At 47.3% G+C, this 17287-nt stretch overlaps 1 protein-coding gene across 8 annotated transcripts in view; it reads right to left on the bottom strand.

The window, feature by feature from the left end:
• Positions 1–17287, bottom strand: part of MINK1 (misshapen like kinase 1) — a 965829-nt gene that overhangs the window by 139398 nt on the left and 809144 nt on the right. For all 8 annotated transcript variants that reach the window (XM_085637899.1, XM_085637895.1, XM_085637897.1 and 5 more), the window contains one exon: positions 10284–10395. In XM_085637899.1, the coding sequence (XP_085494025.1) occupies positions 10284–10395 (112 nt within the window). The remainder of the gene's footprint in view (positions 1–10283; positions 10396–17287) is intronic.

Below are 17287 nucleotides of genomic sequence, written 5' to 3'. Positions count from 1 at the left end.
ATGACGTCTCTGCCAACCTGAATCAGGCAGCAGAGAACCTCAATGCCTGGATCACCAGCACCGCCAAGCAAGCCACCCCCACCAAGCCAGCCAAAATGCACAGATCCACAAAACGAGCCAGAAGGTAGAACTCAGTGCGATGAAACAAAGAATCAAACACCTAGAAAGAAGATGGCACATCAGCAGAAACAACACTGATCGAGTCACTTTCAAGTATCCTTAATAAACTCCATCCACTCGGTAGCACCTTCCAAAGCATGCCCTTATCAACTCTTCAACCTCAGAAGAGACCAGATCAGCCACCAGCCCACCACCACCCTCAACACCTACATCAACTCAGCCACCTTTCCTGATACCTGGAAACACTCAGATGTCAGACCCCTCCTCAAGAAACTCTCCGCAGACCCCAGCGTTCTCCAGAACTACTGCCCCATCTTGCTGCTCCTGTTTCCTGCCAAAGTCCCAGAGAAGGCCATCAACCTCCAAATCACATTACACCTGGAGAGAAACAACCTACTAGATCCCCCCCAGTCAGAATTCAGAGCCAACCACAGCACCTAGATGGCCCTCATTGATGCAACAGACGGCATCTGCATCCTACTCGACAGAGGAGAATCGGTTGTCCTAATCCTTCTCAATTTCTCCGCATCCTTCAACGCTGTTTCCCACTACACACTCAAATGACTACGCCTGATCGGAATCGAAGATGGGTGGCATCTTTCCTCACAGGGTGCACCCAGAGACTCCCTCTCCCTTCTGTCACATCACAACCCAAGCACACCATCTGCGGCGTCCCGCAATGTTTATCCCTCAGTCCAACCCTTTTTAACATCTGCATAATGTTGCTAGCAAACATCGTCATAACCCATGACATCAACATCATTTCCTACGCCGACAACACCCATCTCGTCCTCTCGCCCTGAGCTGACCCCACCATGACAAAATCCAACCTCCACAACTGCAGGAGAAATGTCTCCATCTTAATGAAGGACAAGTGGCTGAAGCTCAACACGGACAAAATCGAAGTGCTGATTTTCAGCCGCCAAACCTTTACGACACCTGGTGGCCATTGGACCCACGCCCACACCGAAAGACCATGCCTGCAACCTCGCCATCATCCTGGGCTGCAAACTCTCCATGAAACAACAGGTCAACGCAGTCTCCTCAGCCTGCTGCCACACTCTTCACATGCTTCACAGAATCTTCAAATTGCTCCCCATCAGTACCAGAAAAACAGTGATGCAAGCCCTCATCACCAGCCGCCTGGATGATGGCAACGCACTCTATGCAGGCACTGCCAGTGAACTCACAAGAAGGCTCAAGATAATTCAGACCACAGCTGCCAGACTGATCCTTAACCTGCACAAAAGAACCCACATAGCCCAGCACCTGAGAGACCCCCCCCCACTGGCTCCCCATCCTGGAAAGATGCCAGTTCAAACTACTGACCCACACCTACAAAGCCCTCCATGACCAAGGGTCGGCATAGCTGAACCACTGCCTGAACTTCCACAAACCATCCTGAAACCCCCACTCCACCCACCTCGCACAGACACCATGTATCCACCCGCTGCCGCACCAGAGGACGCTCCTTTGCCAACCCCACCGAAGTCCTGGAACGCCCTCCTCTAAGACCCATAGCCCAACGCCTGGATACCCTCACGGGTGATGAGCCGCGCTTTACAAGTACCATTTGATTTGATCTATGAGCCCGAAGGACGAACACTGGATTCAGAAAGCGTATGTAATTTGCACAGTGAGTTTTAGCGCATCCAATGGTGTTTTGTGAATTGGCCTTTGTACTAATAGGTCGGTTCACAAAATTCCGAATTGCAGCGGGCTGCTATTCCACCTACCTCATGAATATTAATGAAGTAGGTCGCAAATTGAGACCCACCACAATTCGCTGCCATCACAGGGATGGTGGCCTGCTGGGTGTTAGCGGACCACCAGGTCTGCGAATGCTTTAAAATAACGCAATCTTTAATTTCTTTTTTCATTTTTTAAATTAAGCACATTTTCATTAAAGGAAAATGGGATTAGTTTACAAAAAAGAGAAACGTTTGTACAAACATGGACCGCTGCCTACTTCTGAAAAAAAGAATATTTTTTTTGATAAATCACAAAGTGGAAAGGCCCCTGTGAGCCCCTTTGCCTCTGCAAATGACTTACCACCGCCTTGAGGTGCCGGTAAAATATTATTGTTTTGAAAGTGCATTTCTACATTACTAAATACTATAAGGAATCGCTATTTGGAAGGAACGCCCTAAACATGCCTCTTCCAAAGAGTGATTCTTTACAATTTCCTAAACCCCTTTAGCGATTCCGTTACATGTTAATGAATCACTAAATGGGTTTACTAAATTGAAAGCCACATTTTCTAATGATCTGGACCTATTTTGTGTGAACCCAACGAACAAGTTACTTACCTTTGGTAAATCTCTTTCTGGTGGATACCCTATCCGCAGATTCCTCAGCTTTAGAATATCCCCAAGCGCAGGACTGGATCTTGAAGATTTTTCAGCATAGCCCCTGCGCACTGCAAGGTGGCGTTGTGCGGCTCCTTGTTTACACTCTTTTCCCCCCAGAATTGATGGGTGAACCTGAGTACAAGGACCACCCAAGCGTGCTGACACCCATTTCTTTCTTGACACTGTCCGATGCCTAGGAAGTGGTGCACACAACCCAATTATCAGTGCCAGCATGCAGACCTCAAATTTTGAATCATTTTAGAAGGAAAATAGGCCATTCCGCAGAGCGGGGAGGCAAGAGCGAGGTGGAGTATCCATAAAAAGAGCACTGCCCAAGGTAAGTTACCTGCTCTTCTGATGGATGTGTCTAACATCAGATTCCGGACCTTCAGAATAGCTACAAAAGCAGTATCTCCCATGGCGGTGGATCTTTGGAAGTGCTCCACGTCCTGCAGGCCAAACAAGCGAAGGAAAATGCTACTTACCAGTATGCATAAGTTCTTAGCATGTAAAGCTGTAGAGTTGTACACTGTGCATAGATCGCCCTTTGGTGTTGGGCTCGGATGTTTTCATGTTGTTTTTGTCTTCGAAGAAGGTCTTGTAGTCACGAGACCGGTGACGACTCCTTCGGTGGACAACGCGCATGGGCATCGACTCCATCGGTAGATTGTTTTTGCCACATAGGGTTAGATGGAGTAGTAAGCAGCAGAAGGATGTCCACGCGTGGTGTATCTAAATAAGATAATACTGGAACAGACAAAGGTATCCGGGGAGGCGGGTGGGCGTGTACAACTCTACAGCTCTACATGCCAAGAACAGATGCATACTGGTAAGTAGCATTTTCCGTTCAAGGCATATGAGCTGTAGATTGTACACTGTGCATAAACTACACAGCAGTTACTCCCTTAGCGGTGGCTACCTGTATCCGTTGCAGTGGTTTGAAATAGTGTTCTTAATACAGCCTGGCCCACACTAGCCTGTTGTTTTGCCTGCACGTCTACACAATAGTGTTTTGTGAAGGTGTGTGGTGTAGCCCAAGTTGCTGCTTTACATATGTCATCTAGGGGAATGTTCCCTAACAATGCCATAGAAGCCCCTAGTTTGCGTGTAGAATGCGCAAAAGGGGGAATAGTTAGTGTTCGTTTGGCTTTGATGTAGCATATCTGTATGCATTTAACAATCCACCTCGCAATTCCTGTTTTGGATATAGGATTGCCCTTATGAGGTGGGGAGAAAACTACAAAAAGTTGTTTGGTTTTCCGAAAGGATTTTGTCCTTTCAATGTAGTAAAGTATCGCTCTTTTGACATCTAATGTGTGTAGAGCTCTTTCTGCCACTGAGTCTGGTTGAGGGAAGAATACTGGTAGCTCAACAGACTGGTTCAGATGAAAGGCAGATACTACTTTGGGTAAGAATTTTGGGTTTGTCCTGAGAACCACTTTGTTATGATGGATCTGTAAAAATGGTTCCTGTATGGTTAACGCCTGGAGTTCACCCACTCTTCTGAGAGCTGTGATAGCGATTAAAAAGACTACTTTCCAAGTGCGGAACTGTAGCTCACACATGTGTAGAGGTTCAAAGGGAGGACCCATTAGTCTGGTTAAGACTACATTGAGATTCCACATCGGAGAGGGTGGAGCTCTTGGTGGAATTATTCTTTTAAGTCCTTCCATAAAAGCTTTGATAGCGGGAACCCTAAACAAAGACAGGTGCTGTCTGTTTTATAGGTAAGCCGCTATGGCAGCTAGATGTAACATTTTAGATGTATATGCTAGGTTACATTGTTGTAGATGCAATAGATAACAAATGATGTTTTGAATGGAAGCATCTAGTGAGTTGATATTAATGTGGGAGCAATAAATGACAAATCTCTTCCATTTGGCTGCATAGCATGCCCTTGTTGTAGGGCGTCTAGCTTCCTTGTTCATGCAGTCTGGCGGGAGTTTAAGGTAGCCAAAAGACTTCAGGAGCCAGATCGCAAGGTTGAGCTGATTGGGATCTGGGTGTCGTATTTCTCCATGGTTCTGAGTGAGAATTTTGGGTGAGAGGTAAAGCCTCTGATGTGGGACTACTGTTCCAACAGAGTTGTGAACCATGGTTGCCTTGCCCATGTTGGCGTAACTAGGATCATTGTGAGGGAATGCTGTTGCAGTTTCCTCACCAGTAACGGAATGAGTGGGGGAGGCGGAAAAGCGTAAGCAAATTTGCCTGACCAGTTCATCCATATCGCATTGCCTCTGGACAATGGGTGAGGATACCTGGCGGCGAAGCTTGGGCATTTTGCGTTTCCTTGTGTGGCAAACAGATCTATTTCTGGGTGCCCCCAATTGCGAAAGAATGGAAGAAGGACTTGAGGATGAAGTTCTCATACGTGGATCTGTTGTGCCTAACGGCTGAGCAGATCCGCAGTTTGATTGTGTACTCCTGGTAGGTGTTCTGCCAGGAGGCATGTTTTTTGCGGAACAGCCCATCTCCAGATGTTCTGTGCGAGGTGGGATAGCTGGAGGGAGTGTATCCCCCCCTTGCTTTTGTATGTAATACATAGCTGCCATGTTTGTGCGTATTAGGATAGCTTTCCCCAGCAGGTGTAGCTGAAAAGACTTCAACGCTAGGAATATTGCTAACAATTCCAGGTAGTTGATGTGGAATTGCTTTTGGTGGGGGGTCCAGACACCGTGAACGGTATGAGACTGAAGATATGCTACCCAGCCGGTGAGCGATGCGTCTGTTGTTAGCACTATGTGTGGGACTGGCTCGCAGAACGACCGCCCTTTGGAAAGGTTTTGTGTGGTTCACCACTGCAGAGAGCGATGGGTGCGGTCGTCCACCAACACCAGATCTGTTAGCTGACCTTGAGCCTGGTTCCACTAATTTGCTAGACATTCTTGTAATGGGCGCTTCTGTAGTCTTGCATGTGGAACGAGAAAAATGCAAGAGGCCATCATCCCTATAAGTTGCATGAACACTCGTGCTGGGAGTGAGTGTTATGGTTGAAAAGTTTGGACTAGCGTTTGTAAAGCACTTATCCTGACTGGATTGGGATATGCTAGGGCTGTGGAAGTATTTACTGTAGCCCCAAGATATTGCTGTATTGTGGGCGGTTGGAGATGGGATTTGCTCAGATTTATTGTAAATCCTTTTGTCCTCAGTCTTTATATACAGGTTAACAAGCCAAGCCAACACGTGTTTCGTTGCCAACATGGGGATTTGCCCAGCGACTTTTTCAAGGCTAAATAAAATACAAAGTATGTAATTACCAATCATGTTGTATATAAAGGTGTACTTATACAACCTTAAAACATACCAGCACAATGAATAAATTAGAGAATTGCAAAAACAAGAAAACAAGACACAAGAAACAGGCCAAAAAGGAAAGGGGTGAGAAGGCTCGGTGTGCACTGAGGGCATGATATGATTCAAATGATGACATACACACGCACCGTCCATTCACGGGTGCATATTGTTATCACTTTACTGGTCCTGTCGGTGTTTTGAGATAAGCCTCAGTCGCGTGGCAAATCCCCATGTTGGCGACGAAACACGTGTTGGCTTGGCTTGTTAACCTGTATATAAAGACTGAGGACAAAAGAAGAATAAAAGAACAAAAGAAACGTGTTCTAAACACTTGTTGCATTGTTTTGACTTACTGTAGCTACAGCTGTCATACCCTTTTACTTATTGTGTGCTGGGGCTGTTGTTGTGTCACCGGAGTCATTGGTATGGGCTTAGACTGGGCGGGGGTTTTAGTACTCACGTCCCTTTGAGCCGGGGTGATGTCGTCTTTAATTTCGTAGACATCCTCGGATTCCGGGACCTGTTCTTCCTGCTCTGGTTCCATGAGGCTGTCGGGACCAGGATGGAAGATGTCCGGGATGGAACCTGTGCCTCGGGACATCTCATGGTGTTGAGCTCGACGATCCCGGATGGTCTTCTTGGACTTGAAGGATAAACAAGCCTCACAATTGTCCTCTCGATGTTCTGGAGGGAGGCACAGATTGCAGACAGGATGGAGGTACGAGTGTGGGAACTTAGCACCACACTGTGGAAATTTTTTAAATGGAATCCGTCCCATCAACGTCCGTCTTCACTGGCGCGGATAGGCCCAATGGCCCGCGTCGAAGTCAAAGTCCGTAGATGCCGAAGTGTAACGGAAAGTTGTCGAGGGTGCGCGTCGAAGGCACGCGATCGGGAAAATACCGTTAGTTAGCTGTGATTGCGCGTCGAAAGGAGGTTCGATAACGACACCGACCCGGAGCGCAGCAAGTCACATCCAAACCCGATGGCGGAAAAAAGCAATCTACCGATGGAGTCGATGCCCATGCGCATTGTCCTCCGGAGGAGGAGTCACCGGTCTCGTGACTACAAGACTTCTTCGAAGACAAAAACAACATGCAAACATCTGAGCCCAACACCAGATGGCGAATTATGCACAGTGTACAATCTACAGCTCATATGCCTTGAACATGCCTTCTCCGAAGGCTGCTTCTTGGTCAATGGGAAGCAGATCTCAATACGAAGGACTATCTACCTGGACAGAGCCTTTTTCTGCACTACCGTGTCCTCCTTTGCCTCAGAGAACCCCACAAATAGCCGATTGTCCACCCGATGACCTTTGGTACGATCGCTCTCAAAACTCATGGCTTTCTTGGGGTTGAGCCAATTAAATCTCTCCTCCTCTTTTGACGGATGAGGCGAAGTAAATAACGCCGCAAGGGGAAACGGACTGTCAGGTGTAAAAGAGAGTCATGAAATGAAAGGCCACGCTGGTTCTCAACACCAGCTTGTCAGGAAAGAAAGTGATGTAAGACGGTTGCACTGAGAGAGCCAGAAGCTCACGCGACAACCTGAAGTTATTGGCACAAGGAATACAGTCTGCAGCGTGAGGAGACGTAGAGAACTGCTGTGCATAGGCTTGAAGGTAGTGAACATGAGGAAATGACAACCAAATTAAGATTTCACTGTGGCATTAGAAGGGGTTTGGGGGATAAGGGAATATATTTATCAAACCTTTTATAAACCTCATCACAAGAGATTTAGACAAAAACGTTTGGCCTTGCAAATGCAAAGATGTCAAACAGGGCAACAAACAACCTTTGATTTTGCCACAAGTCCTTGCTGGGCCAGAGAATAAATAAACGACAAGACATCTGACAGTTTGGCTTATAACAAGTCCGTACTGCAGGTGCCACTTCAAGGCACAAATGTGTTTCAGTGCCCGGCATACTGAGAATTTGTCAAGAAATGCCTGGCAGCATGGATGACATTCACAACTTCAGAAGGGAGGTCTGAATCAATCAACGTACGCCGTTTAATCGCCATACATGGATACTGCATAGGCCAAGGTGCGACTGCGACGGATCCTCCTAAAGCAGCAGCTTCATCGGAAGGCAGATGCCCAGAGGTTTCGGATTACACACACGCCTCGCCCTAGCCTGAACCATTCAGATGACCTGGTCCCAGTCGCTCCTGATCGTCTTTAGAACTCAAAGTAGGAGAGATGGAAAGGCGTACAGGCGTCCTGCCTAAATACATCCCCAAGAAAGCCTTCTTGCAAACTCTAGTGCGCAAAAGCTTTGACAATGCGTCTTCTCGATGGTGGTGAACAAATGTGGTCCGGGTTCTGCCCATTACTGGAAGATGGCATGTGCCACCTCAAGATGTAATCTCCATTCATGAGTTGCCATGCGACGCCAACTCAGTTAATCCGTCCTGGAGTATAAAGATCTAACCTGGTTGTTTTCAACTCAGGAAATACCCTGATGATCCAGCCAGCCCCAAAAACAAAGCCACGAGGCACAGGACCCAGGTCCACCCTGCTCTGCATGTTGCAGGACTACATAGTGGTGGCATTGTCAGCAAGAACCTGAATCCGCCTCCCTTTGATGCAAAGTAGAAAGGCTTTCAGAGTCAGGCGAATGACCGGCAACTCCAGCAGGTACATCTGCAGTTGAGTCTCCGCCACGTACCAGAGTCCACAGAGTTCCACCTCTACCAGATGACCTCCCCAGACCAGTAGCAATGCATCCACCAGATTTTTCGTCGGGCAGGGGGAGGCGTCTGCTGCAGCTTCAATTACTATTGAACAGTCAACAATGCAGATCTTATACAATCGTAGGGTGTTGTGTTTGGAAATCTGGGTCGCCTGGCACCGGTCCGTGGCATCTGGCTATCTGCCTGTGAACTGGTGGGCAAGAAGAAGGCATAGCCTAGGTACCGCTTCGATCTGAGTCTAATTGAACGGTAATAGAGGTTTGGAGGAAGGCTGTTCAATTTTAGTTTGCATTAACTTACAACGAAGTAAGTTAGAAGTCTAACTCTTAACTGCAGTACATATCACCATAGTAAGGAAGTACTCTTCAGAGCGGATCTTTAGGGCCAAAATGCAGGTTAGAGGAAGCGAAAACTACACAAAATATGGCCTCTTTTGGAACACCATCTGTTGAAACATTGTCAATGATCCTGGAAACTCAAGGTGCATCGGGATTAGCTGCAGAATCAGCTCTCGGCAGGGGACCAGGAGGAAGACCAAGAGGTACCTGATGTCCTTGTCATTTCTCAGGCAGAGAGTGGAGGGGCTGGGAGGAATCCTGCTGAGCCTTTTTGTGCTTTAACTTCAACTTACTGGAAGACTTGGGCACATCCTCATCCGGGAACAGCCCAGAGAGCAGGTCCGAGTCATGAGGGCACATCCTTCGCACCACTTGGTGCTGTTACTGAACCCATATTCTAGAGGCATTCCTTGTGGGAGTCTGTGACAGACATTTTCTGGCAACAGTCCTGACAAAGATTAAACCCTGTAGCTTTAGGAAGGGACATGTTTCCTTGGACACAGGTTTTTGAAGTAAAAGTTGAAGAAAAAAACTTGTCAACTGATGATATAAAAGTGGGAGCAAGCTCTGGATCAACAAACAAAGATACGGAAACATAGGAACCGACATCGACGTGTAAGGGTGGCCCTTATATGCGGCTCCATCACCACTTCCAGGATGAAATGAAGCCAAAGCGGAACCCCAAGGTGCCACCTACTGGTACAGGAGCAATGTTCTTTTAAAATCTTCAGGATCCAGTCTATTGCCTGGGGATATTCTAAAGGTGAGGATCTGCAGTTGGAAGTATTCATCAGAATGCAGGTCATAAACATGTGTTGGATTTGTCATATCCGGCTTACCAGATTCCATTGGACAGTGAAGAAGCAGGAGGGAAGACACAACAGAGACATTCTGCTTGCTAATGGTGTGGCAAAGTGTCTCGCAGAGTTACAAATAACCTGTGAATTCTTCAGAGATACACCAGACCTTTGCCCGAGACCATCGGAGTGGCAGAACTAAATTATTGTAAACCATGTTGGTGTCCCTGCTCGGTCAATCAACTTGAGTGCAGTGTATTTCACAAGGATTCTCAAAAACGTTCTGTGAAACTTCAGAATTGGTTCAAAGATAAGTGCATTTTATTGGTGAAGATGCGCAAGCCATCTGCCTTTCCTGAGGCTGGGAGAAACCAAGCTAAAGTCACCATCTTAAACCACGTTTTCAATATTTTGTGAAATATTCTCTCTAGCCTAAAACTGGCTTCAAATATATTGCTTTTATCCCAATCCAAAAGAGGTGAACTAAAGCCTAGGATCTTCCCTAAATCAATTGGTATTAGCTGAAGGACGACTCACAGACTTCAATGTCAAATCAGGCATTTTGGGTGACGGCTAAAGAGTCAGATGCTTTTTTATCGAAGGGAGAAACCAACATTAAAAGTCCAAGGGAAGAGAGAGTGGCAGTTGGGGGCCTGTCACGCATGCAGGGCGGAACCATACAGTACCTGCTATGGGAATAGTGTCGCTGCTACCACTCGACGTCTGGTAGATTCCCAGATCCACAAACATTGTGAAGGAGCTTTTCCCGGGGGCTTTTACAAGCCCCCTAGACTGGTACTGCAAGAAAAGAAACAATGAGAGACCATTTAAACTCTGTCACTTTTTGTAAGATGTCACTCCCTCCATTTATAAAGCTATGCTGCCCACCTCAAATGTACACTAGCTTTCTTTACATTTTTGTCTTGTTTCACAGTAAATGTGCCCAACTGCAAAAATATAAAGGAACATTGTGAAGCCAATGCTTATCACAAATTGGCTTACGTTTTGAGAGGAAATGTCAGGAAAGTTTGCTGATGGGCTGCTGCATAACAATAACAAAGCCAAAAACAGAACAAAAAGATAGAAGATTGTATTTAAATCAGGACAACAAAATCTGTGTCTTTTGTTTGAAATGGCTTTCAGCAAAGCTTGGTTGATGAACTGAAAAGGTTCAGCAACATGGTCAATGATGTTTGCAAAGACCTAACAGTGTTGTGTCTCTACACTTGAAGGGGGGGGGGGGGGGGGGGGGGAGGTTAGTGTCAATATGTGCCAGTAAGGAAGGATTGTTGACTAGTGGAAAAGTCAGAGATTATTGGCAATAAGGAGAAGGCTGCGGCAAAGGCAGGGCCTGGAATGGAGAGTGGCTTGTGTGGCACATTTAACTTGGGGATACCTTTACCGTGGGAAGGTAAAAGATTGTCATGGAGGAGGGGCAATGGTGTTGGCCACTCAAACGTCCTTACAAGGAACTATGGCCACAGAGATGCGCTTGGGCTGGGTCCTCTGAAGAAAGTAATCTGTCCAAAGTCAAAAAACACGAGAACTTCAAACCCCTGAAAGGAAGTGTTCGTGCCGATCTACAGAGAGTAGAGAGCTAGATCGGGGGGCTCAACCACATGAAAAGACTGTGCTCTTGTGGTGGCCTTCTTGCTGGGTTTGGTCTGTAAAGGGTTTTCTGGACTGAAGCATAACCTTAGATGTAGAGAACAGTGCTCTGGATGATGGGCAGGTCTGAGCACTGAAGGAACTCTGGGCAAGAACAGAGTTAAGGTTACCAGCAATGGGCTTTGCCAATGTGATCGCAAATACTGTTGTAGTCAGTGGGTATAAACAGTTGGAGATTCAGGGTACACAGTTTGGTTTGAAGAATATTTTTTTCCTTGGGGTATGACTAGGGAGGCAAGGGACCGGAAAGCGGCCGAGAACGGAGTTTAGTAGAGGGCGAAGAACTACAGTAAAGGAAAACCAGTGCACTTAGTAGATGGATAAGTTAGCCTATTGGTAGCCAATTTGAAAGTTGTGTGAAGAATAATTTTGTAGTTGTAGGTTGAAGAAATTGTGGTTTGAGTGTCCACTATGTGGAGGAAGAGTACTGTGAGTCTTGTAAGTCCTTCACTCTGTGCTTAGGTTTGTTTCAGATAATCTGTGCAGAGAGGTTAAGGTCTGAGAAGGCCAGATGTAGTCTAGGGACCAGTTAGTCTACCAAAGTATTTTAGTCTGCATGAGAACAGCAGCGTGGGGCTTTGAGTTTCAGGGAATGACCATCTTATATTATTCTCTTTAGAGCTGTGCCATGGCTTGCAAAGGGAATATTACAGAAAATATTGAGTCTTGCTGCTAACCCAAGACAGCAAGATACAATGGTTTGAGTGTTATTTCAAACTTAAGGGAAGTGTCAAGCTTACATTCTCGGACATTGATTTTATTATATTTGTAACCGAACATAAAACAAAGATTGTTTTCTCCAAATGGATCGAGTATTGGTGCCTCAATGTGCAGCCCACATCACAATAAGCACTGGAGTTTGGATAAAATACTACACTGGGTGAAACCGAGAAAAGGGTTGAATCAGGGGACAATGTCCTCTTGCCTTCTTGAAACTATAAAATTAGACAGATATTTTAGTGGTCGACAAGTCTACTCGTGTCTGATATTCGTAAATATAGGGTGACCACATGTATGAAAACGTTACTTAGCTGATACAGTTACAGTTCTCTGGCATTGGTATGCTTCAGAGATTCACATGCTTGATTTAAACCCCAACTTTAAGCCTCGAACCCTTGCCACTCAGTGTTAAGAGAGCAGTATTCCAATTCAGCAACTGAAATTGAAACACACCGTGGAAAGAAATAGACTACAAGTAGCCTATCCACTTCATTTAACGGCTTCAAGTGAAGCAGGAGGGGCCCAAAACGCTAACCCTCCTCACAGGCATCAACGGTCAGCTTTCTCATGTGGTTGTCAGTAGCCTCATGAACAGGGTGGACAGATGTGAATCTATAAAAGATGCCAATGATGGAGAAATGTAGTCAGAGGTAGGCACCTTTACCTGTAACTACACCTGCACCACAGGCCTCTTCCGGTCCGACTATTCCAATGCTGGTCTGGTTCCAGGGGCCCACAAACGTCTCATTATGAACTAATTAAGGCACTCGCTGTGCCCTAGGAACTTGTACTTGGTTCCATTCCTGTGCCCTTAGAATGTTTACTGGTGGGGGGTGGTGGATATTCTCTGGGTAACAGTTGAAGAGGAAGAGGGAACATCTGGGACAAGCTGATGGAAGCAGCCTTTTTTAATGGCATAAACATCCACCTGGCTGCATGAGCCTGTGAGCTTTCATAACAAGTTCACATGAGCTATGAGAGCTCGACATTCTGGAAATACTCCGGGCACTGACCTGAGGCCAAAAGGGAGCGCTTTGAACCGCAGCGATGGCCACACACCACACAGTGTAGGTATGTTCGGTGTTGTTGATGTACGGCTAGATGGAAATGCACATCTTTTAGATCTACTGACGCCAAATATTCTCATGATTGATGGATTAAAGGACATCAAACAATGAGATCATCCTGAAAGTTTGTTACTTTAAAAACTTGTTCCGTACGTTTATGGCTACTACTGGCTGCCACTAGCCAATTGTTTTTCAAACTGGAAAACAAATCCAGATTAAAACCTCTGATGATTTGGGATTTTTGGGACCAGCTCGGTGACCTCTTTCCTTAACAGTTTGAGGGTTTCGAGTTGTGCAGCCGCTACGTGTTGATGATGCTCTCCCTTCTCTGAGGCATCTCTGGTGGCATGTCCAGGAGCCTCAACTGACCCTCCGGACCATGGTAGGGCTACGCAGCCAGAGACATCTTGTCAAGAAGGCTCCCAAGGGAGTGTCATTTCTGTGGGCAGAGCCTGGGGAAGGGGATTCAGAAGTGGTGAGGTTGAGGTGGGAAAAGTAACCTACTGTAGAGATTCTTTATTAACTTCTTCGTGGAGTTAAAAATAAAACCAAGAGTACTTGAACCATTTATGACAATGAATGTAGTTGCACTTCCACATCCAGAAGCCTCCGTAACACGATGGCTCTTGGTAGTTTTATGCCGCTATCTTGTGAGTCACTAGCTATGCTGTGGATATCTGGATCACGAGGTTCCCCTGTGAGAAGTTGGCCTAGTATATGCTGCCCACTAATTATAGTGGGCACCTTGTATCAGTCCAAACAACCCCTTATTGGTTAAAGACAACCTTTAACGAAAGCTATCCGAGTGGTAGCTATTGAGAGCAGCCTTCAGGCTAAGTCTTGAAGGAATGTAAAGCAGCTTGTATTACCAGTCTATAATCTCTTGAGTCACTAAATGAAAGATATCCACACCAGGTATAGATATAAAATATATGTATTTATTACTAAACACGCCCTCCTAGTCTCTTTATGAGACTAGAGGTCAAAACACATAAGTTACACTTCCATAATCACAGTAAAATAGCACAAATACACGTCAGGCCCTAGGGGCGAGCCAAACCATATACTAAAATAGTGGTATAAGAACCACGACTTAACTAGACACAAGGCCTAGAGCCTGTAGAATCGCTGGGACCCCAAGGAACCACCCAAGGTAGTGACACAGGGGACCCGCGGGGGCTGTGTGCAGTGTGAGAACACAGCCGCGAGCTCCCACTAGCTTCTATGGGGAAAGTCGCGGTCAGATTTTTAAAGATTAGGGACACTTAGAAATGAGTCAGGACCAAACCCTTTTGGACTTAGGAAGTTCTAGGGCTAGCACCCACGGGAGCACCGGAGTACTCGTGTTACCTCACCCAGGGAAGCCAGGTGCATAGATGTCTTTTGGTGTTGGGTCGCGTCATCGATTTCAATGGGAGCTGGCGAAGAAGTGCTGCTGCCGTTAAGATGCAAAGTGTCCAAACAGATCCAAGCCTGGATCGAAGATGAGAAGAACCTGAAAGCAGAGGGGACAGAGTCTGGGTCGCCGGTCAGTGACCAGGAAGGCGATGAGCAGATGCCCACCGATGTCAGGTGATTTCAGGTGAAAGAGGTGAAGCTTGACTCTTCAGCCACGAGGACCAGGAAGCGTCGTGGACGACCAGGAGCTGGATTCGAGCTGTCCCACGAAGGATGTCGAGTGCTGCAGCGTCAGTGCCCGGATTGGGCACAACAAGCCTTGGCAACAGCAACCCACGCAGAAACGAGAAAGATGCTTTGGTGCCGACTAGCAAGATTTGTGGGTCTCACCACTTGGTTGGGAGTCAGGGCACGTCTGGAGCAACCAGGGAAACCCAAGGAAATACAAAGTTACCCCCTCAGGGACCCATCAGTCAACGGACCAGGGATCGCGAAGGGACCTCGAGACGAAACACAAAATGGTGGCCCACGGGTCACTCGGAATGACCAGGCCGACAATCTTCGGTGGATTCAGTGCTTGAGGTGGGGGCTACAAGTCAGCCCAAGCATGACTTCCAGAGACGTCGAGAAGTCAATGCACTTGCAGAAATGCACGTCGACCAGGAGTTCCGGTTCCACGCTACTCACGAGGGCTGTGGGTTTCAGCTTTGCTGGGGATTCGGGTCGGCCTCTGAGATGTCTCGAAATCCTCTTCCTGGGCTGCAAACACTTCGGAGTCCGGCGGGAGCTTCGATGATGCAAACCGGCAAATTGCTTCGTTGGTGCCTGCCAAGCAGGGGAGTCACTCCTTGATCCCAAGGGAGATTTCTTCAGTCCTCTGGTCTTGAACAGAGCGTCGAAGGTCCAGGATTCGGCTTCAGAGTTTTGTCCAGGGTAATCTAAAGTCTTAAGGACTGGGGTCCCATACTTATACTAAGGTAGGGGGTTGGACATACTCTGGGGACCCACCTATGGGAGGGTTTGGAAAGAGGGGTGGCTACACCCATTTCCTTTGTCCAGTTTCGTGACAGAGCAGGGGCTGGAAGCCCCTGAACCGGTTTGAGCTGGACTATGCACAGGGACACCAAATGTGCCCCCGGTGCAGGACTTCAAAGCACTCCGAGAGTGCTCCCACCCAGCCCCAATACACATCAGCCTGTCTGGGAGGTGGTTACACCTCCCTGTGACAGGAAACCTATTGTCCAGGCCTCCCCTGCCGGAGTTTCGGTCAGCAGCAGGAGGCCAGACCCGTGTCTGTGGCTGCAGCATCCATTTTGTGATGCCAGAGCTCTATTAAGTTTCTACCGGGTATACCAGTGCTGCCATGTCTCTCCCTCTAGAAGGGTCGGATCATACTCCCACACCAGTTACTGGTGTGGGGTGTGATTCCAAGGTGTTTGACACCAAACACGACATGTTTCCGTGCAGCCAGTCCAAAGTTAGCATTTACCGGTTATAATGCACTTAAGAGTATATGGTCAGGCTGCACCACAAACAGCATCAGAGAAGGGTCTCCGAACGCTGCAGAGGGGCTCTGCTCATGCAGGGGCATCCTCTCACATAAGAACCAAGCACTCTGCCTTCAGCATTGATAAGGCCTGCCATATCAATGCTGCCATAGGAGTGACTTATAGGTTTATATGTGTGTATATGGTGAGATATGGTGAACCTATATCTCTGTAAGGGGTGCATGCACCACCTTACCCAGGCTGCAGTAGCAGACCTGTGGTGTCATTTTGGGTGGCTTTCAAGGGGTGGCATAATACAGGCTTCAGCCCCTGGTAGGCCTCTGCGGTACCTATGCCCTGGGTACATAGTATACCATATACTAGGGGCTTACAAGGGCACCTCAGATCCAATCTGTAATGTACCTAAAGTACATGGAATCATTTTAGAGAGGGAGCAGCTAGGCTGGGGCCCTGAATAGCCGGGTCCCAGCCAGACTAAAGTCGAAAAACAGTGAAACACCAGCAAAAAGTGGGGGTAAACATGTGGAGCAGATCCTACTCTCCTACACCCCCTGCCTGTGAAGCGGTGTCAGACAGCATGTTGTTGGCTCCGGCCACCATAACTCTCATGAACACTGAATCCCAGACCATGTGCAGAGGAAGAATCATCCCTGTGCTGTGCTGGCTGCTTCGGTGTTCGGGGCAATGCTGGGATCACTGTCATCTGTCGCTGACAATGACGTTGTTGATGTCAATGATGCTGTTGCCAGGACAGTGGTCATCGCTGCTCTAGCAGTTGGAAGAGCTGCTGTGCTGTCTGTGAAAGTCTCTTACTGGACGACTGCTTTTCTTCGTTGACAGTGGGTATAGCGTCATTGCCGGACAGCAGTTGTCACCCGTACTAATGCAGAGGGTCTCTTGGAGGGACCCACACAAGGCTCAGTGGAGGGGCCCACAGGAGGATCCTTGATGCCGACAATCTCCAATTTGTGCTTCCTTGACTTTGCAGCGGTCCTCACTGATGATTTCCCTGGAGATTGGGCAGTTCAATCTCCGCAGCCAACTCATCCTGGTGCTTCAGTTTTAGTGAATGTCCCACAGAGAAAATGATTGCTGGGTATATGTCCTGCCTTGCGGGTAAAAAAAATATACATTTAGCATTAGGGTCATCAGTGAAGATCTTCCTTGCTCTACACACCTCACGTGGCTTGGAAAGTTATCTTAAATGTGAAGCCTCGGCCGTGCTTTCTACTGAAAAAAAACTTATCTCAACTTCCCAGTACAGAGAAGGGCAGACACTGCATGTCTTCTGTATCTGAAGTAGGGTAGAGGACTTTCTGAAGACCCAAG

The sequence above is a fragment of the Triturus cristatus genome, chromosome 12 (genome assembly GCF_964204655.1).
Source record: "Triturus cristatus chromosome 12, aTriCri1.1, whole genome shotgun sequence".
In the NCBI taxonomy this organism is placed as follows: Eukaryota; Metazoa; Chordata; class Amphibia; order Caudata; family Salamandridae; genus Triturus; species Triturus cristatus.
The sequence above is the reverse complement of the archived record's forward strand: the minus strand, read 5'-3'. Positions and strand labels throughout refer to the sequence as shown.